This window comes from Dermacentor albipictus, chromosome 1, assembly GCF_038994185.2.
Source record: "Dermacentor albipictus isolate Rhodes 1998 colony chromosome 1, USDA_Dalb.pri_finalv2, whole genome shotgun sequence".
NCBI classification, from domain to species: Eukaryota; Metazoa; Arthropoda; class Arachnida; order Ixodida; family Ixodidae; genus Dermacentor; species Dermacentor albipictus.
In genome coordinates, this window is record NC_091821.1 from 23,597,126 (window position 1) to 23,618,430 (window position 21,305).

At 44.1% G+C, this 21,305-nt stretch overlaps 2 protein-coding genes across 4 annotated transcripts in view; one reads left to right on the forward strand and one right to left on the reverse strand.

Moving 5' to 3' along the window:
* Positions 1-20,522, reverse strand: part of LOC135920475 (glyoxylate reductase/hydroxypyruvate reductase-like) — a 38,834-nt gene extending 18,312 nt beyond the window's left edge. For 2 of the 3 annotated variants that reach the window (XR_010570263.2, XM_065454731.2), the window contains exons 1-4: positions 20,149-20,522; positions 19,944-20,074; positions 19,796-19,868; positions 19,608-19,724 (exon numbers count right to left, since the gene is read on the reverse strand). Coding sequence is in view for 2 of the 3 variants with exons in the window: in XM_065454731.2 (XP_065310803.1) it covers positions 19,608-19,724; positions 19,796-19,868; positions 19,944-20,074; positions 20,149-20,327 (500 nt within the window). In the remaining variant the exon portion in view is untranslated. The remainder of the gene's footprint in view (positions 1-19,607; positions 19,725-19,795; positions 19,869-19,943; positions 20,075-20,148) is intronic. The other variant, XM_065454732.2, reaches the window with a different exon arrangement.
* A 152-nt stretch (positions 20,523-20,674) lies between these two features.
* Positions 20,675-21,305, forward strand: part of kel (kelch protein) — a 49,734-nt gene continuing 49,103 nt past the window's right edge. The window contains exons 1-2 of the mRNA XM_065454730.1: positions 20,675-20,871; positions 20,988-21,116. Coding sequence (XP_065310802.1) covers positions 20,819-20,871; positions 20,988-21,116 — 182 coding nt within the window. The 5' untranslated portion in view covers positions 20,675-20,818. The remainder of the gene's footprint in view (positions 20,872-20,987; positions 21,117-21,305) is intronic.

A 21,305-nucleotide genomic window follows, 5' to 3' on the forward strand; every position in this document is an offset into this window, starting at 1 on the left:
CATGAAAAAAAAAAAAAGAACACTCAATCCAATTTGAATACTAAGGAGTAATGTTTATGTTATTCAAGAAGAGAATAGAAGAGAGGGGTTATTAAAATGTACAGCAAATAAAATGTTTCGCAAAAAATAGCAAATCGAGCCGGACATTCTTAAATACGAATAAAAAGGAGATGCATAAAGAAGCAAATATTTTCGAATGTGAGCTATTTCTATCAACTGATAGCAAGCTCAGTGGTATGAGGCCTGAACTTTGTCACAATTGAGATTCTCTCTCAACAGCTCGCAAGTCAACCTCAAAGTGTCCTGACATACTCTCAGCCCATGCACAACGCCTCAGTGTTGTGTTTCACTGCTTTAAAGATTTTATATTGGTTTGGTTGAGGGACACCTGCATCTCGGCATATGCCACCACTGTTTTTTGAGCTCAAGCTCCTTAAAAATGGCGGCAGCACATTTCCTTTCCCGTTCATTGCTCAATGCGTAGGTCCTTTCTGTTCTTGTCCTCCTTCTGCCACTTGTTCACCCCACGGACAATTTGAAGCATCTTCTTGGTCAGTTGCACAGTCCACGTCCGATTTCTCGAACTCCCTAGGGGCCGCGAAAACGTCCAAAAAATCGGCCAGTTGGAAAAAATAAATGCACGTCATTTACTGCCCTTAAGGGCTCAAACCGCCACAGGCACATTCGAAAACGCTCTGAAGGCCTGTCAGTACAAGTATTTGGCATATCGGTGCTCGTACTGTGACAGGAAATACTGGGTGCATGCGTGCATACTTAAGGAATACATACTGTGTCCTGTGGCAATAGCCCCTTTCCACGCTTGTTATGCTTCAATAGAATGCTTTTGCGTATGCATCACCAAGTAACGTTTCTAGACAGAGGCAAAGATGACTGCCAGGAACCGGTTTTATGCGACGCACTGTGCTTTCCAAGCTTCTAAGCCAATCATGAGGACCACAAAGGCGGAGTTGGTGCCGTTGCTGACAGCAGCGAATTTCTTCAATGAAAAACACAGCACCCAACGACAAGAAGCTTAATAGCGAATGTCGAAGCAGCTGGGTCTAGCACTGCCGCAGTGGTGGCTACAGTTGCCAGCGCATCTGCGTGCAAGAGCGCCGGTTTGAGGCGGCGAGGTAATCAAAGCGGCAGCGGTGGTGGCTTTGATTAATGCCGTCTCGAACCTGCAGTCACGGCAAAACGTCTGGAAAATCAGACGGCAAAGAGTTATTGCGTCCAAAATTTTAGATGTTCTGATACATTGAGTCTATGGGGTACGTGGTGGTGCTGCGAAGCAGTCCAAATTATCGGGAATCCGGAAAGTTGGTCGTTGACTGTGCACTGGCAACTCCTCCAGCCAACGACAGGGCGTCAAAGACGATTCATTACAATTCATGTCTGTTACTCGAGCCAGCATTACCGCAACTTTCAAACCTTTAAATAAAATTACAGCTAATTTTCCCTGACAAAGGCACGAATTCCCTGAGTTTTTCCCGAGTTTTTCCAGACTACTCAAAATCCCTGAGAATTCCCGGTTTTCTTGGATGGTAGACATCCTGAATACCAACTAGCCCACCAGTCTGTTTTGTTGCAATTTAAATGTTTTTGCACATATTTCTGTGCAGAGATAACAGCTAAGTGTGCAGCAATGAATGAGTAGAAAGAGAAATTAATAACATATAATAGCTATGCAGGTGCTTAACATCACATACTATTTGATAAAGGGTGGTAACACACTTCACAAAAAAAATTCAGAGCCCTTACACTATGTGAAGATGGAAGACCAGTGAAGCTGTACTGCTCAAAAGCTATATGAAGTTCTATATGGTGGTTATGCTATATTGGTTGAATAAAGGCACAAACACAAAACTTCATTGTTTGTTTCAGCTTTTATTTTGTATCTTTGTATTTTTCTTTCTTTTAATCTTTATTTTTTTACTTTATACATATACACTGAAGTTTCGACACGCATCGTCATACACTAGGGTTTGGGCCAGTGTTCATCACTTCGGCGTATTATTTTTGTCAGCATCGTAACTCTGTTGTTCGTTTCGTCTTTTTGTTCCCCATTTTTCTTTTTTTACGACAAATGCACAAGCAGTAGCACTAGCACATCTGCGTGGTTGGCACCGAGAATTTTTAACAGTCCTTTTTTGAAAAAGTTCCACATTTCTTTTAAATTGTAGTTCAAGGGTGTTACAGGTCTTCGAGTCCACAGGGTTATGTGCCACTGACCTTGTACCCTTTCTGCACTATCACCACCAGGCTTGTGATGATTTGTTTTCGTCAACATCTCGGACACATTTTTTTTACACATCCTAGTCATGGACAGCTTCGCTCTAATAATTCTGTGACCAAAGTTTTATATAAATCTTTGCACTGAAAAATTTTCACTGTGACGCAACTTCTAAACTTGGCTTGCTCTGTCTGTCCATGTGTCCTTACCATTATGCCCACAGGTTATCGCCATTCTACCCATTGCTCCACTAACATTATCACTGGGATTGGCTGGTCATGAATGCTGAATGATAAGAAAGGATGTGTGATTCAGTAACAATGGCATTCTGCTGCTGAGCACGTGGTCACTGGTTTGATTCCAGGCTGTGTGCGACTGCAACATCTGTGTACCTAAATTTAGGTGCACATTACGGAACCCCAGACAGTCAAAATTATTCCAGCGTCGTTCACTAAAAAAAATCTCTCATAGTGCAGGACAGCAATACAGCATCGCTAATAGCTATTAGACATGAAATTTATAGTCATCTAAAAGCAGATGTTTCAGAAACATGAATAGCTTGAATTACTAATGTTTGGACTTCAAGCACATGTATGAAATTGTATTTATCACAGCACTACATTAGCGATAATAAGAAATGTCATTCAGTAAGAGAATATCTCACCTAGACCAGGCCCCCACCTCCTCCAAATTCAACACCAAAGTAATTTCTGAATAGATTAAGTGAACCTCTATTCTTCACAGGAGCCATTTATGGTATAGAACCTCACAACAACAAAATATTCGATTCACAAAACTGCTTCTAGTACCACTGTAGCACTTTGATAAAAAAATTTGCATTATTTTAATGTGAATAGCATGCTTGGCATTGTCAGACCAGTTTTCTTTACGGCTATAGATATCTAACACATCTACTCTTTTTTGTAGGCCAATCCCAAAGATAGTGTAGTCTAAATATATTGGCCGATCCTGAAGGCAGTGGAGTCTAAAATTAACATTTCTCTAGTGCAGGGTGGAAATGAACCTGTGTCACATGGGTTCCTGAAGCACAGCAGCCCGATGCTTTTGCCTGCTGCGCCACGAAGGCTCACAAGGAAAGACTAATTCTCACTTTCTCCAGGCACCGGCCTGCCACGTGTCTCCAAGGCTACGGCCAAACTTTGTGGGCACATCTATAGATGGCGCAGTATATTCAGAGGGAAGAATAAGGCGGCTGCATTGTATGGTTCACACACAGCGACGCGCCACCAGTGTAATCTTAGGGGCCCACGATCTTAGAAGCAACACAAAGGACTTCACAGCGGTGTTGCAAAAAATGCTTCTGTAAAATGAGTAGGAATGTAGACCATTGCACATTTTCACTCGGTGCAAGTATGTTGTATACAACGGGTTCCCTTCTTTCACTGTTTGCCACAATTTGTTGCACCAGGCACAGTATTCAAGTGGCTGGATGGTGCCCGCAAGACATGACATAGTTCATGTCATATCTGATATTCCTGTACGTGTTTTTGCATTGAGTCCACGGTCTGTAAACATGACCATACACAATAAAGGATTGAAAATTGTTGATCTATTTTGCAGCTGCACGCTTTTTATGATTCTGAAAATGTATAAAATGCAATTCAGGCAAGTTTTAGATAAACAGAATCAGTTAGCGCCTAAAAGGGTTAAGTATTCGCATATTGCATATGGATTTCAGCAGCGCCCATGAGGAAACATGCTGAAGCGACAAGCAAAAGAGCAAAATGCAGTGCTTTTTTAAATAAAGGGGTCAGAACATCAACCAAAAAAGGACATAAAATTGTGTAACGTTTCGGCTTTCAAACAGGAGCCTTGTTCATGATCTTGTGAACAAGGTTCCCATAGAGGAGGGGCAAAACATTAAAAATGATTTCGAGTCCCTTTTTCTGGTTGGTGTGCTGGTCCCTTCAAAGAAGTCACAGTTTCACCAAAAGGCGAAGCATCGATTGCGATAGCAATTAGACAGCTATACGGAGTAAGGAAAGTAGTTTTATCGGCCGTATAATCTTGCAAACATTTGCTTACTAATTAATTTAATAAGCATGGTGTCACATGCGCACAGGCAAACATGAACACATCTCACTAGATGACCACAGACACTCACTGTCAAAACGCTGGCATGAGGAAGCACTGCAGCAGCAGTGGCAAGAACACAGCGCACACGAAGCTATTGGCAACTCCAAAATTTGCTATTTGAGCTGGCAAAACTGTCTACGTTGTGAACCTGGCTTTGCAATCCAGGTTCACAACGGCTCTTTCGCTTGGTGCTATGGTCGCATTTCTCTTTCTTGGCGTCGAACCGAGGTGTTTCATGGAAGCTGAAAGGTTCGTTGCAGCCAATCACTTTATTTTTATTGGTCTCAAGATTTGAGCGATGATATCGCAGAAATAGTTGCACTGTGCGTGCAAATAGCTGGCCTGCCCAGCAAGGTGCATCAGATTTTTTTAATGGCAAAGAGCCCTTCAAGCAAGCCAGAGGTTAAAAAAAATGAAGTGTCCATGCATAGCAGACCTCCAAAAGGTGTAAGCACTTGTTCACGGTGTTGCTCCACTGCTACAGGTACGGTACTTGAATGTTTTCAACCTTGATAGGTAACTCCACCCTGCAACTCGTGTTGCAGTATATCACATGCAACATCTCACGATATGTAGGCAGTAATGTCTATCGAGGTTTCGTAAGCTACATACATATATTATGCACTGATTTAACAAGGCTCAAAACTGTAAACTAACCTGGTCAGAGTGCCTGGGTGTAATAACAAATGAGAGTTACAATCATGAGTCGGGGGGGGGGGGGGGCACCTTATTTTTATAGTTAGCCAATACGTGTGATAAGCTCATCTGTGTCTGATGTCTGGTACTTGTTTTGCTCACAGTATGCCGTGTTCGAGGTAGAACCCAAGCATGGGAACACAGCAGACACCTGCCGCCCGTATAAATTCCCAAACCCGGTGGTACGTGAAAATTTATTAAGAACCAATAAGACCAAGTTGAGTTTCTTCCAAAGGGTTTCCAAAATTTAGCGAGGGTTTTATTTTGGCAAGGTCAGTTGTATTAGTGTAACTGCATAACTCAGAAACGAATTGAACCAGTTGTAACGGAATTTAGTTGTGTGCACAGTGCCAGAAAGCAAACTAGCGGCGCTGTGCACAGGTCGAACGTTCCAAAACTGGAACAAGCGCTGTTTGCAGTTGCTTCCAAATTTCTTGTGAGCAAGTGAATTGACTACTCACAGCATTAAACGAGAAAACACAATCTCCTGCTTGTACTGCCAAACTAAATCATGCTGTGAAAATGATGAGGGCAGAAAACTATAAACGAACAAAAACCAAAGCAAGCTTATAAGCGTAGATCACTACAATTTATCAAAATGCCTGTCCGAATAAAGTACATTCCGCGATTTGAAACGCCAGCAAGATATTTAAAATAAACAAAACAAAAGCAATGGTCCACTCGCCAGGAATAAAGAAGTCGACCTAAGAAGCGTTTTGAACAAACTGGTATAGTATCAGTCATCTTTTCCCAATATGGAAGATTCTTATCCAAGTTGCTCTCCAATGCACGTCTGCTTCTTTCTAGAAACAATGAAATTCTACACGCTGTCTTTCCACCACAACGGCACACATAATAGTACAAAACAAGTCTTTCCATATCAGTCTTTTTTCATGTTCAAGTTTGTGCGGGGTGGCATCATGACGATTTGAGAACGAGGCATTCAGCACAAGTCGTGATAGGGCACACTCTTTCGCTCCAAACCTGAACCTTTATCGGCCGTTTCTTAGCATGGTTGCTAGGTAGAAAGCATTTACTCGGAGTCATGAATCAGCCCTTGGCACACCCAGACTGTCCCCATCGCAGATTGCTTTTAAGATAAGGCCCACTAGGCTCCTCCCATTTCTCACCCTCCTCCCCCCATTTCTTGCATGCGATGGAAGACTGCATGCTTCCTCCACACCTTCCTCCCTTGTGCATGCGAGATCCGAGCCACAATCCTCATCTTACCCTCACCCACTTTCATTCGCATACGGCATGTGGCCACGATGTTATCGCACTTCGGCTTTAGAGGAGAATTATGGCAACGGCAGAAATGTGCTTGGAGTGTCCATATAATTGTTATTGCAATAAATTGTATCGACCAAACCAGATGTGTTTCCGTCGCACACTCAACTTCATCCAAAATGCACTGCTGCGCCCTCAGCCAGCTGGACGCCTTTCAACACTCGCACTTGATACTTTCTGCCCACGAAGCCTTAGAAACAAACAGGCGTGAGCTAGCTTCTGCGGGCCTCGACGACAGCTGAACGTGAACATTCACGCAGAAACTCCTCTGAAAGGTGCCTAATTACGCGTAAACACTGTGCCGCTTGCTCATCTCCGCGCAGCCTGGTGTGATTATCAATGTTATGAAACTTGATCATACCAGTATAAACAACAACAATGCGGCGATAGGAACTTCTACAGACGGCAGCGAAAAGTTAATTGATGACACAAGCAAACTACTGCAGGTGAGGGCACCAGGGGGCACTGATGACATTTAAAACCGTTATCACTCTTTAACGCCATATCCATCTACATTGAACCATGATCAACCATACTCCAGTGGCAGCTGCATATGGCACAGCCATGTGGGCCCCATCTAGAAAGCAATCTGCGATGGGGACAGAGTGTGCCGAGTGCTGATAGCTTCATGTGTGCTGTGTTCTCACCACTTAGTTCGCGTTGAAGTGAGAGGCAGCATGAAGGTCATTTTGATTGCTGCTGCTGCTGCCACACTTTCTCACTCCAGTGTTTTGACAGCGAGTGTGCATGGTCATCGAGTGGGATGCATTCATGTTTGCTTGTGCGCACATGACATTTAATTTAGTAAGATAATGTTTATAAGCTTATACGGCCGGTAAAACCACTATCCTTAGTTCGTGTAGTTGTCTACTAATTCACTACCGCAATCGATGCTTTGCCTCTAGTGCAAAACTGTGACTTTTTATCCTTGCTTGACAGCTGAGAAACAAACAGTAAAGTGTTGAATGGATGACATGCAAAACCCGCAAGTGCACTTCTCTACATATCTTGCTTCACCTAACAAAGAAGGTGCACCTTCGTCTAGAATCGTGGAATTATGGTATTAACATGCAGACTGGCGACGTCATTACTGCTATCCTCCATTCCGCCACGTCATCCAAGCTTTCAAAACGAGTGGTCAAATCTTTGACAGTGCTAGTATACAGTGCAGGAACCCTGCTTAAGGAAAGTTACATGTCTAGGAAACTCTGTTTACAGAATTTCGCCTATCACTTATTGACACCCTCCAGAAACTAGAGTCAGCAACTCAATTCAGTAAGAAAACATCTTGTGCTGCATTTGCCAACATTGTTGTCCAGAATGTTTACTGAGGACTCCAAGCACCGTAGTGTTACATCAATCCTCCTTGCCTGCGACTTCTCCTGCAGTGAGCTGTGCTCCAATGACCATAGCCTGTGCTCATTGCGTCGTCTCATCAAGCTCGTCATCGAGCATGTTGTGGGCTGCAAGCATTGCTCTCTGTAAGAGCTCCCTTGTTTTCAGCAACCCTTGATGTATCGTTTCATTGTTCTTGTCTCATCATAAAATTAAACAAGTTTGCCTCTGGCTTCTGGTCGTTCATCGGAGGCAACAATATTCACAAGTGGTCACGCTACAACTCGGCTAGCCAGATGGAACGGGGCCCCCAACATCCGGCAGTCATAACACCGGGCAACCGCCCGACTCCATCACCTCCCAGATAGACTACTGCTCTGCACCTCCTGTCATCCTGGTGAATGAGTTGACTACTTAAAAACAAGGAAGTGTTCTCTCATGTACAAAATATCTAGACTTCCGGTGATGACAACTGCACAGCAGATGTGCTGCACTCCAGACATTGTTCACAGTGTGAATGCTATGTGGCACAGACTAACCTTGCCCAGCAGCATTTGGTTCGCACCTCAGCAGCCACTCTTTCGACTTATACAGCCAAAGCCGCCAGGAGAATTTCCTCGCTTGTTCGCAGTGTATCCGCAGTGTAACCACAGGAACAAGTTTGTGCCCTGTAGTGCGAATGTCATATATGAGATTCCGCTGAGTTGTGGCAACGTGTACGTTGGACGAACAAGCCGCTGGATTAATATTAGATCATTAGAACATGCCAATTTCCTAGATGATTCTAGAGGACAGCATCTTCCTAAGCATTGCAAGACCTGCAGGCATGACGGCAAAGTTTGTACCCCACTTTTCGGCGGGACTAAGATTATCGGACGCACAAGGGATAAGAAAGAGCGTGAAGTAATCAAAGCTTTAGAAGTCGCGAGATTAGGGCCAGATAAATGTGTTAGTGAGGCTTCCATACATTTGTACCGCAAGGAGTTGGCGTTTCTAGGCTCGACTACATGATAGCGGCATTGGTCTTTGTGGTTGGTGCGCATGCGTCCTGTTGTTGGTAGGAAAGAGGCGTTGGAGCATTAAACCAGTTGTTAGTCTGTGCCTGTGTCGTGTGGTTCTTTCTCTGTCTTGTCCTTTTTTTGCGCAGTTTTTCTTTGTTCTCATAATGTCATACCAACTAGCCCCTTACCGTACGCTTCTAGACCTCATATGCTCCTCTCTGGCTGTGCTCATGGTGCGGACTGGCTTTGTCCTGTACCAGCTTGAACGATGGATAGCAGCCAGATCCAACTTGCACAACTTGAAGCACTAACAATAGCTCATCACAAAGCAAAGTCTGCCAAGGCGTCTAAGCAGAAGCGAGCGTTCGCTGGCAAGAGAGTGTGTGGTCTGACCTTGAGTTTCATGTGGTTCAAGGCTATTTCAGTGTCCAAAACTAGTCAAAATTAGTGCGACCCAACAGCTATAATGCCAATAAGCAGGGTCTGCTAATTTACGACTACTAATGTTGTTACCATTTATTATCATTCGTATGCCGCTCCTACTTGGCCCACGCCAAGGCCTGCAGTATTGTATAAATAAATAAAATTAATTCCTACGCAGGCGGTCAAGCAGATGATAGTTGGCTTCTTCCGGAAGTATGTAATTATCAAAATTCAAAAGCAGATTGTCACTTCAGCCTATTAAACTGCATCAATATACAAAGTAACAGTAGGAAGACGCACACTGATCCAAACGCACTACTTGATTTATGTCAGCTATTGGCCAACTGCACCCGTGTATGGGAATCTGCTATATTACAAAGAGCCCGGAAAAGAGTGAAGAGCAGGCTTCTGTTGAAGATAGAGCATTTGAGAGAAAGGAGACTGTGCTGCTTGCAAGATCCACGCGCTGCGCACAACTGCAAAATTTGCTGAGATGTTCACAGCAGTGTATGCTATCCGTGGACTGTATTTTTACAGCAAAGCTGTCTATGGCTACCCTCCAGAAAAATCGTGGCAATGAACACAAAACACCTTGCGACAAAGCGAACTTTCTTGCGAATGTTCTGTAGCTCTCAATTTAATGTAGATATCTTAGAAAAAATCGTAGTGAAATTGTTCGCCAAGACGACCATCATATTTCAAGTTTCATTTACTTATCATAATTAGTTCACAGTGACGTTGTAAACATTACATAATTCCCATCTGCTGTCAAGACATGGGCATTTACGGAAGGAGTATGGTTACAGAAGACGGCTACAACTCTTGTTTTATCGTAACTATCCTGAAACATATACGACAATTAGCAGTGAACAAGACTAACATGACAGAGTTTCATTTACTCTTACTAATTACGTTGTTCATGTGAACTCGTAAATATTGTGAAATTCTCATCTGCTGTCAATACATGGGCTTCTACGGGAGGGAAACTGACAGCCCCATGTTTGTCCTATAGAATAAAACTAGTCCTTCCAGATTTCATTCAGCTAATTAACTAGGAAGTATGCTCAATTGCAAATTACAAACAAATGTGCTTTGTGTCATGCACTCTCCTTTGGAATGTGCACTGTCACAGCTGCATCAACACCTGTGTCTTTAGAGCGGCGTTGTAAAAGAGCCATTGGCGGTGTAGCACAGCAACCACAAGGCCATCATCTCTTGCGCGACAAGATAAAGATAAAATAAAGATAAAAGAGACAAGACAACAGATGATTGTGTATTTCTATGTTGCGTAAATGACATATACATAACCATATGTATAGCTACATACCAACAAAACTCTATACCAACATAACTTATACCACCATAACAGCTTGGCTAGTCAACCACCTTCACAGGGTGGAATGGCTTCTCAATTTCTTTCACCAAGCCTAAGAGGTGGTTCAGGGCCCCTTCAAGTTGGTGGCTAAGTGTGTTTTTAAGTACAATATTTCGTTTTAGTGACGCGGTGAAGAAGGAAATTCTCTCTTTCATAATCCCTATTGTGTTCCTGGTGGTTCGAACGTGCGATGACTTGGATAAAGACTAGTTGAGGGCACGTTTAAAGCACGGGGAGTGAACTGCATTTGGAGCACACCGCTTGATTTCGAACATGGCATCACATAGCTCTGACACCATAACGCTGCGGCCATCTGTCCCTATGCCAACACAACTTCCAAGGTAGAGTTCTAGGCCCTTCAGCATTTTTAGAACTCGTTCACGAAGTGCATTCCCTGCTAGGATGGGCTCAGTTATGTTGGCGTGAACAGCATCGCTGTCGCTGCGAGAGTCAACAAATTGAATGAAGCCTTCTTGTGCCATGTTCTTGTGTGTGTACTGCAACACAAGAGCTTCGACATGTGAGATACATTGGTTGTTTTATTGAACATGATACAATAGACGCCCAATTTGTGCACCCACTGAATTAGTGTAGCAAGGAACCTCGTCTCCACAGCAATTGATCAGTTCGTTCTGGGTCTTGGTGTACGTGGCGCAGGATGATGTGCTGACAAGGTGCTTCTAAAGTTCAGTGTCCCTACTCGATGCTTGAAATCACAGAATTGAGCAGAAATTGTCATTCAAACTCAATGAGGACTCATTTGACCACTCAAGGAGCATTTTTATTTTGGCACCCTAAAAAGATGTTTGACTTTATGATTGGAAACCAGCGGTTTTGGTTGTGGTTCATTTGATGTAGATGCCAAACGCAGATCCGGTTGGCCACATCTTTTTCAGGTGCGCGGACACATGGAAGTAAGTCCTTCCTTATCTGCACTTCTTGGTGGTACTTGTTTGCTTCAAGTACAGGAAGATAATCATTTCCCAGCAGTTTTGCAAAGGACGTGAGTGACTTGGCAAGCAGTTTTTCAAGGGGGACATTTTTATGGTACCTTCCCATCGTACCTGTCATTAACAAAGCACAGTACTTGCAGTATAGGCCTCTGCGAGAATTGGAGAGGACAAGCCACTTTAATTTGTTTAAGAGCGATTGACTTACGCATCACTTCTCATCTTTGCTGTCTTCCCTGTGAACTGGGTATGGAAAACTGTGGCACAATGTAGAGGGCACCAGTGAGTTTTTAACAAATGCTACTTTGCGTATTAATTGACTCATCCGCCAATAAACATCCCAAAGTCGCATTTAGGTGGCACTAACAAAGTGACGGAAGTCATATCATGTCCAATCATTCGATTTGATATTCGGTATTTAGGTTACATGCAGAAGCAGGGTGAGAACATTCACTTTGACGAGGTAGCGATATGCTACATGATGCCGACCCGGGACGAACACAGATGTTCATCTTTTTCTCGTCCAATGGCAGCATTGGGAAGACTGCTGGTGAAGTGGCTTGTTCGGTGCCTTCGACTACAATTTGTAGAGGTCTCTTGGTAGTAGGAGTGAAGAACTCATCAATACTTTGCAAACCTGCTCTTTTCATTCTTCAAAGAAAACTTGAGGGCTGCAAACAAAAATATGGTTGTCAAATACTTTTGGTGTATAATGACGAGCTGTAAATGCCAGCTTCATGTTTTAAATGCATGTTGCTCAACTACACAAGCACTTGTGCAGAACTCGTGAAAAAGAACCAAAAATACTGGACCACGTCTGTTCCACCTGAGGTACGAATTACTAGTGCCATAAATCAGTGTATTCCATGCACTTTAAACATGCGAACGTTACAAAGCTGACATAAATATACATAACACCAATGTGCCAAGGCTTATGCAATTGCAAGCTCAGAAGCAGACTGTTTGTTTAAAAAAAAAATTAATTATGGGGTTTTACGTGCCAAAACCACTTTCTGATTATGAGGCACGCCGTAGTGGGGGACTCCGGAAATTTGGACCACCTGGGGTTCTTTAGCGTGCACCTAAATCTAAGTACATGGGTGTTTTCACATTTCGCCCCCACCGAAATGCGGCCGCCGTGGCCGGGATTCGATCCCGCGACCTCAGACTGTTTGTTTAAGCTATCGATCGTGTTTTGTGAGTAATTTAGGCCCCTTAAAGTCACTGTCTTGCAAACATTCTGGTTGGGGCTTGCCAGGGCTTAAGGTCTCCCTTCGATGATTCAGTGAAGGGGGGCCCTCACATGGCTGCGACCAGCATAGCACGCACAAGTGCAAACACACATACACATGAATGAAGCATCTAATTACAGGATTCGGCAGTGAACGAGCTAAAGAATAGAAGCACGTAGGAAGAATACCAGGATTTTACTTATGTTCCTGCCACGGACCGGCCTTCACTACAGACAGAGGCCAGTCCCCAGCCAAATTGTCAATAAGATCCTGGTATTTTTCCTATGTGCTTCTACTATATATATATATATATGGTGGTCCTGCCTTAGTGATTACTCTGATGAAGACATGGCCACCGGCCAAAATGTTATTAAAGTTATCTTTTGTAAGACTGCCGTATTTATATGTATTATATACAGCCAAAACTCGCAATAACGAAATTCCTGCGACAACGAAACATTTTCGTATCCCCGGTGAACACCCGTAAGATTCAATGCATTTTGTACCTCTCAACAATGAAATGTCGCTGTACTGCAGTCCTACAACGAAATTTGACTGAACGTAATTCCGCATATTAGCTACTTGCGTAAGGCTAGCAGGCTCCAAAATGTGCTCAAATGCGATTGTCTTGCACAAAAATTGCATAAAATACCACCACATTACACTTGTGTGGGCGCCGCCATTTTTGCTCACAAAAGCAACCAAGCACCGGAAGTGATCAGTGCGCTGGAAACACGTCGTGGCCGCCATCTCATTTGTTGGTCACCCGTATGAAGCAGCATGCATGTTGCTACCGATATGCGACGACGGTTTTTGCGCACCTACTAGGCGAGATCATAGATTGTTGTTCGAAACGCGTGTTTAGTTTGCGTTCCCTGTGGCTGACAACTCGGCGAGGCCCATAGGCCAATCACATGAGGCAAAACTGAACGCAAGTTGATAGTGCGTTTCGAACGACAATCGCCGATCGTGAGTGCATTGCGCAATGTGCGTCTCGGTGAAAAAAAAACACAACAAGAACAAGGAAACCCATGTCTCACTGACATGGAATTGTTTATCGTGCTTGAGAAGGCGGTCGCAGCATATGGAGTGTCACGCATCGGGCCATGATTGAGCAATCATCGGGGAATACGCATCCCTTGTTTCAAGAAAGCTGGTTTGGGTGCCACCCGACAGGCATCATCGTGTGGATTCGGCGCCGGACATAGATTTGCGCGAAAGAGGCGTTATCTCGATCGTTTACCTTCGGGTACACGAGATGCAATCACTTTTGTGCTCGGCACCGGATGTGTTGGCTGCCGAGCCGGGTGCCGAGTTGCGCAGTCTCGTAAAAGTGATAACATCTCCGAAAGCAATTGACCGAGAATACTGTGCCATGGCAGTACTGCCACTGCTGGTCGACGCAAGCGGCGCACTTTGTACTGTCAGCAATGTGGTTCTATGTCCTTGAGAAAAGCTTGCCAAAATAGGCTAACAGAATTTTGACAGTAAAGTTTTGTTCTGCGATGCATTACCTATCTGTGCTGTCTGTTTTTGCAACAACGAAATTCTCCTGAAAGCGAATTTTTTTGCGTTCCTCACCGATTTCGTCCGATTTCGTTATTGTGCGGTTCAACTGTATGAAGATCAGGGCAAACAGGAAGGGATAATCTACAATGTAGTAAATCCATGCCATGCATCAGATAATTGAGAAATCTGTGGAGTACAATTAACCTCTCTATATGGTTTTCATACATTATGAAAAGGCATTTGATTCAGTAGAGATACCAACAGTCATGGAAGCATTGCATAATAAAGGAGTACAGGAGGCATACATGATTATCTTGGTTATCTATGACGATTCTACAGCTACCTTGGTTCTCCACAAGAAAAGCAGAAAATTACCTATTAAGAAAGGGGTCAGGCAAGGAGACACAATCTCTCGTATTCTATACACTGCATGCCTAGAAACAGTCAAGCTATTATAGAGGGAAGGCTTAGGAGTGAGGATCAACAGCAAATATCTCAGAATCAACTGCGAATATCTCAGCAACCATCGGTTTGCAGATGACATTATCCTGCTCAGCAACAATGGAAACGAATTGCAACAAATGATTGAGGACCTTAACCAAGAAATTGCAAGAGTGGAGCTGAAGATTACTATGCAGAAGACAAAGGTAATGTTCAATAGCCTGGAAATAAGAATTTACGATTATGAGTCAGCCTCCAGAGTCTGTACAGGAGCATGTTTATGTCAATTACTTATAGGCTACCCTGACCATGAGAAGGAAACTTACAGAAGACTAAAAATGGTTTGGAGTGCAGAACGTACCAAATCCTGATTGGGAGTTTACCACAGTCGTTGAAAAGTGTACAATCGTTGCATTTTACCGGTGCTATCATAGGGGAAGTTAACAATTACCAAATTAACCAAGAACAAGTTATGGACTATGCAAAGAACGCTGAAATGAAAAATTTTAGGCGTAACATTAACAGACGGGAAAAGTGCAGTGTAGATCAGAGAGCAAATGGGGATAAGCAATATTCCAGTTGAGAATAAGAAAAAAAAATGCAGCTGGTTGGGCCATGTAACGCATAGGGTAGATAACTAGTGGACCATTAGAGTTACAGAATGGGGGCCAAGGGAAGTGCAGTCAAAGACAGCAGAAAATTAGGTGGGATGGTGAAATTAGGAAATTTGAAGGCCTAAGTTGGAATCAGCTAGTGCAAGACAGAGGCAATTGGAGATCGCAGGGAGACGCCTTCGTTCTGCAGTGGACATAAAAATAGGCCGACGATATTTATATATACCTATATGTACACACGAAAAGAAGGAAAACCAATGGGCTCGAATCTTGGTAATCACGACCATATAAAGTTGGACAATAAAGCCAAGGAAAGCATGGATGAAATCAGCTGCTTTGGTTGAAATTGAAATCTAGAAAGGATCTAGAACCACCTCAGGGCGCTGCAACAGTATATTTTATGGTTTCACACCTACTTACCTACAAAAGTGGACAATATGCATGCGCCTTTGGTATAACACATCACTCATTATGCAAAATTCAATGAATTAAAACTTAATGGTAATTAAGGAAACCAAGGTGAACATTCATTAATTCACAAGCTGGTAGCTGCACATTCATGCGTCTCATGAAACAGTATGCTAGCTGTGCCAAGAATTAAGCTTAGTAGAACAAGGGTAGGGGCCATCATGGGCAGGGCCTTGGGGAAATGCATGTAGCAATACGGCAATACCTGCATTCCTGTTTTTTCTCATGCCAGATCAACCAATTAATCAATTATATCATTCATAGAAAAGCTGGAGAGTTAGAATTGCTTTGCACAAGGCACCACTGGTAATAAAATCACCTCCGGCGCTTGCCGAATGAGTGCTGCAGTGCCAAGCTGACCTCCCCAGCTCCCTCCCGACTTTAAGCACTGGGGGCTTGCGCTCAACCACCGCGCATGGTTTTGGGAGAAGTGACGAACCCATGAAGCCCATACACTGCAAACAAGCGTCAAAATTCACCCAGCAGTTTTGGCTGTGCGAGTCAAAAGAGTGGCTCTTGAGGTGCAAACCAGATGCTGCTGGGAGAGATTAGTCTGTGCCACATAGCATTCACATAGTTTGGACATCAGCTTTGCAGATGTCATCACAGGAAGTCTGGATATGTTGTACATGAAAGAACACTTAAACACTTACTTGCTTCTAAGTGGTCAACTCATTCACCGGGCTTGAGAGGAGATGTAGAGCAGTAGTCTATCTGGGAGACGATGGGGTCAGGTGGTTGCTCGATGCTATGACTGCCGGAGGTGGGGGGCCCCTTTCGTCAGGCTAGCCGAGTTGTAGCATGGTCACTAGCGAAGTTTGCAGCCTCCGATGAGCAACCAGGAGCCAGAGGTAAACTTAACTAGCTTAATTTTATGATGAGACAAGAACAATGAAACGGTACATCAAGGGCTGCTGAAAACAAAGGGGCTCTTACAGAGAGCAATGCCTGCAGCCCACAGCATGCTCGATGACGAGCTTGATACGACGACCCAATAAGCACAGGCTATGGTCATTGGAGCACAGCTCACTGCAAGAGATTTCACAGGCAAGGAGGAGTGACAATTACACTCCGGTGCTCGGAATCTTTGGTAAACATTCCGGATCAGGTCTGAACATGACTGTTGGAAAACGCAGCTGATTGCCACTAAACATTTTCTTATCGGACACTCCGCAGGCTCAGCATGCGCCAATGTTCGCGAAGCAGTGGTGTCTAGGGGCAATATGCTCAATGCAGCACCTTGCAACGGACTTTTTTGTGCTGCTGCTTGGCGCTTACTGGGATCACGAAATTAACACTGCATCGTAACAATGGGCGGAGAACCTGAACTAGGCTCAAAGGCAGCACAGGGTTTGGGGAAGAGGGCGTCGCTTGATCAGGCAAGCTGACGAAAAGGATGTGAATGGCACAAACTAAGGAAGGTGCTGACATCTGTGTTGAGGGAGGCGGGCAGCCACTGCCCCTACTGCCCCCTTCTTGAATCTGCCACTGGTATGCTAGGCTCATACACATACAACAGGAAGTACAAGGCACACACAAGAGGGCGAGAGAAGACTATGTGTACAGAATGTGGAATACAAGACTGCATGAGTGTGTGTGTGTATGTATGTGCATGCACGCATGTATGTTGTATGTGTTGTCTTTAATACCATGCACATGCTTAAACATTACTCTTTCCACAACACCTGTACAAAACAGACACAACAGCAGCAGAAGCCGAATATAATGCTATGCCTATCTTGGATAATTCCCGTTCTGGGAGATTCCGCTGACTTTTCTTATGAGCATCATCAATAATAATTAACCTTAATGCTACACAAAGTCCGTAAATTTTGCTGTGTTGTGGCATCAGGTTAATGTCGATAAAGCCAGCTGCGACATTTCGAGACCAACTTGTGGGGATTGAGACACAACCCGTCACTTTCGTGCAGACATTCTGCTGCAACCTGCTAGCTGCGCCTTTTCTGTATTTTCGTCCTTGGTGGGCAAGCATCCTTGCTGCCCATGCCACCCCAGGACCGGTCATTTGTGCAGTGTTGCGCGAGGCCGGAGATAGATAAACCTGTTTCCAATGTTACATACGCAGCGCTCGACACCCTTCTTGTGCTAGATTATGGGAGGCAACGGCTGACATGGCCCGTGGCTTGCTAAACCAAAACCCGCAGTGGTTGGTACTCCCTGCGAGATACCAGACCACCACAATTAAGATATCTTATGCTTCCCAACTTTTATACTTGCTAAGTGTCATGCTTTTATGAGTGAGAAGCACGTGGGTAGAGTTTGTATACATGTTGTTGCACTGACACGCATTTGTTAGGTGAAAATAAAAAAATCCCCAGACTAAATATCTAATTCCTGTAACCCCCACTGCGAGAAGAAATTTTGAGCACCTACATTATGTTTTATACACTCCAACACAACTTTTAGAAGGCCCTGGTTCCCCTGGAAAACAAGTGACAACTGAAAAGCTCCTAGACAATGGTAAGAAGTTTCTGCACAAGCTGAAGAAGTATGAAGGAGCAAACTTGCGCTGACGTGATTTCTTTTTTTTTTTTTACTATGAAGCATTCTTACTGAGTGTAGCACAGTTTTTTCTGTCACATGTCTAAACATTTTCGTGGGTCAATGCCATGAAAACGTGTTCTATTCTAAAAATGCGTGACACTCCCAAAGATAATGCCCAAAGTGCCGGTGAAACATTCATATCACTTGACATTCTGCTGTTGGTATCCCTGAAAAGTGAACCAGGGTTTTCCCACAAGTGGAAGTGTGTTCCTTCTGCCTGACCGCTTTAAAATTTCCCCACTGCTGAGTGCTACTGCCAAATTGAGAGTACAGGCGTATGAAACTAACGACCATGGTGGAGGGAAATAAGTTCCAAGGTTTCATGTGTCAAAACCACGATGCAAGTATGAGGCACACTGTAATGGGGGACTCCATATTAATTTTAACCCCCTCAGATTCTTTAATGTGCACCCAAAGCGCAGTACACTGTGTTTTTTGCATTCCAGCCCCATCGAGATGTGGTTGCCGTGGCTGGGATTTGATCCCGCACCCTCAGGCTTAGAATCGCACCAAAGCCACTACACCACCACGGGAGGTAGGAGGAAAATAAACTTTCTGCTTGTTTTAAAGTCAACTTTGGCCACTAGGTATATGCCAGCTGCTCTTTTGCCGAGCATGCAACATGGGCCACTGGGTATGTGCCCAAATAGACAACTTACTGATGTCTAGCCTAGCGGACAACTTGGGTCACTGGGTTATGTGCCCAAACAGACAACTTCATCAATTCATATGCGATATTGGTAGGTGCCCATTCTAGGCCACTCCCCCGCAATAGGTGTACCAAGGCGACTGCAAGGTGTACGATATATCAAATTTATAGCACCCCATCCACAACAGACACATCCGCATCGAGCGCAGCAGCCCGATGGATAGCCATCGCAACAAAGTTGCAGCCAGGATACTAGGGATAGTGGGGGTTGCACCAGTTGCTGCAATCTAGTAATGTTAGTTGCTATGGAGTTTAGAGTGCGCTGCTGCAATACAACATACACTATGTCGTGGTATCATTTGGCATTGTGGTTGGCAATGAGATTGCAACTTCGTTTATTTGCTCATGTGCCTGTAAGGTTTAATGACTCACGGATGGCAAGGGGATATGCAAGAGGTCACACAAGAAAGCTATTGCACTGACACTGATGATGATCTTTGATAGTCTCCGTTTTTCTTTTTCTTTTCCTGCAGTCGCTCTGTGTTAGTACACATGCAGGCAAATAAATACCACTTAAATTACATTGGTGTTTCCGAGGTAGTCAGTATGCAATGTCACTCAACTGTGGGCATACACTTCAGCACTAGTAGTACTCCTCATTCCTCCTACAATTAACGCATCCGACATAGGCACTACATATCGAAAGTGGAAGACGAAAAAACATTTTTGTACCTGCCTATTGCCTGCTGAGCTTCGAACAGTCGCCGAGCAGTCGCTAGCAAAAGACCAATTCCTAGCTCCGCTGTTGCGTCAGTTAGCACATGAGGCGTATTACCGACTGCGATTCGCCTGAAAGAAAACACCCTTCATTTTAGAAATCGCATACTGCATAAAAATTGCGCCGGAAGATTTAACTTTACCTTCTAGTGCACTCAGCAACGTTGACGTGATCATAACCAACCGACATCGTACCGACTGCCTTCAAGGAGGGGCCTGTGAGGAACGTGACAGCTTAGAGCCGAAATCGAACCGGACAAGCACGAAAATTCAGCAAGCTGTGCGTTTTACCAGCGGCATCCAACAATTCAGAGTCTACCTTCTCCGTAACCAAGCAAAACAGAGCGTCTTTGCCAGCAATCTTTCGCAGAAGAACTGGTCTGGGAATCGGCTCGTCTTCATTCCAAATCTCGACGTCACACCTGAAAGGAGATTTACGCACACTGTCAAATATCCAGTTGAAAGTTGCGAGAATATGTGCACAAATGCTCCTCACTTATCAAGGAGAAGGTCCAGAGCTTCTTTAGCTACATCCTGCCGTGTGACCAGCACTGCCGGCTTTCGCACAGGGCCCATGCTTGATAGTCTCTGTAGTACCGTGTTGGTGAAAGATGGAGTATTCAAGGTCAAAAAGACACGACGCACATTAAACAAGGGCTGGCAAAAGTGCCACATTTGACGTCAAAAATGTTTCAAGGAAATGCGATAACTCCCCATATTATCTGCACTGGCGGCACGAGTCGCTCAAGTCACACGCGCTAGCGTCATATGCTAGCATCTCTCAAGCCGCGTTACCATTCCGCGACAAAAAATAGTAATGCGGCTATTATTTAGAATTTTGTGCACAGAGGCCACAAAGCAATAAAACAAATAAATCGTCGTTACGATTTCGAGCTATGCAAGTGCTTTTATCATTGCCTAATTAACAATCACTTTCCCACGCGCATCTATACAATTTTATGGACCACGGTGCACTTTACGTCGCTAATGTCGTCGTAAGCTCCGGAATCTGACGCTAAACCCTAAACCTGACTAAACCCCTAAACCACCGACCAAAACAAACGCTGTGTGTAGGAGTAGGTATTTGTTGCCACTCATCTTTGTAGCTCTTTTGTATCGAACATGAACTTGGAACCTCTGTTGCTGGTGCATTGAGTCTTCTCATTATGAACAAGTCATCTTTCTATCAGGCGATGTCGTCTGAACTGGCTTCCGAAAGGTAAACGTTGGGTCTCGCTGTCAACAGCAGCTCCATCGGGCTTCGTTACTCGACTGCTTGCTGTCTTGTGCTCGCTTGCGAGATGTGAACTTTGAATACTTCTTTTCATTTCACAGTACCATGCTGGAGTTCAAGCTCCAGAAGATTGACCTAGGCAGGTCTCAGCATAGTTTGACGGAGCGACCTCCATACAGAAACCAGCACCACACTCAGAAGGCATTTGAAACCATGAATATTTTGAGGAAGTAAGTCTGTCTACATTTCTCGTTTTCTTGTCGCGCCTTTTTTGCCCAATATTCCATTTTGGCAACTTAATTACGCAGTTTAAATGTAAACAGGCTTGATTGTCAGCAGTAGCTGCAGTGTGTATTGTGTGTACGCGGGCTAAACAGCAGTACGTACTACCTGCACAGTGTAATTTAGGTAATTGTGAA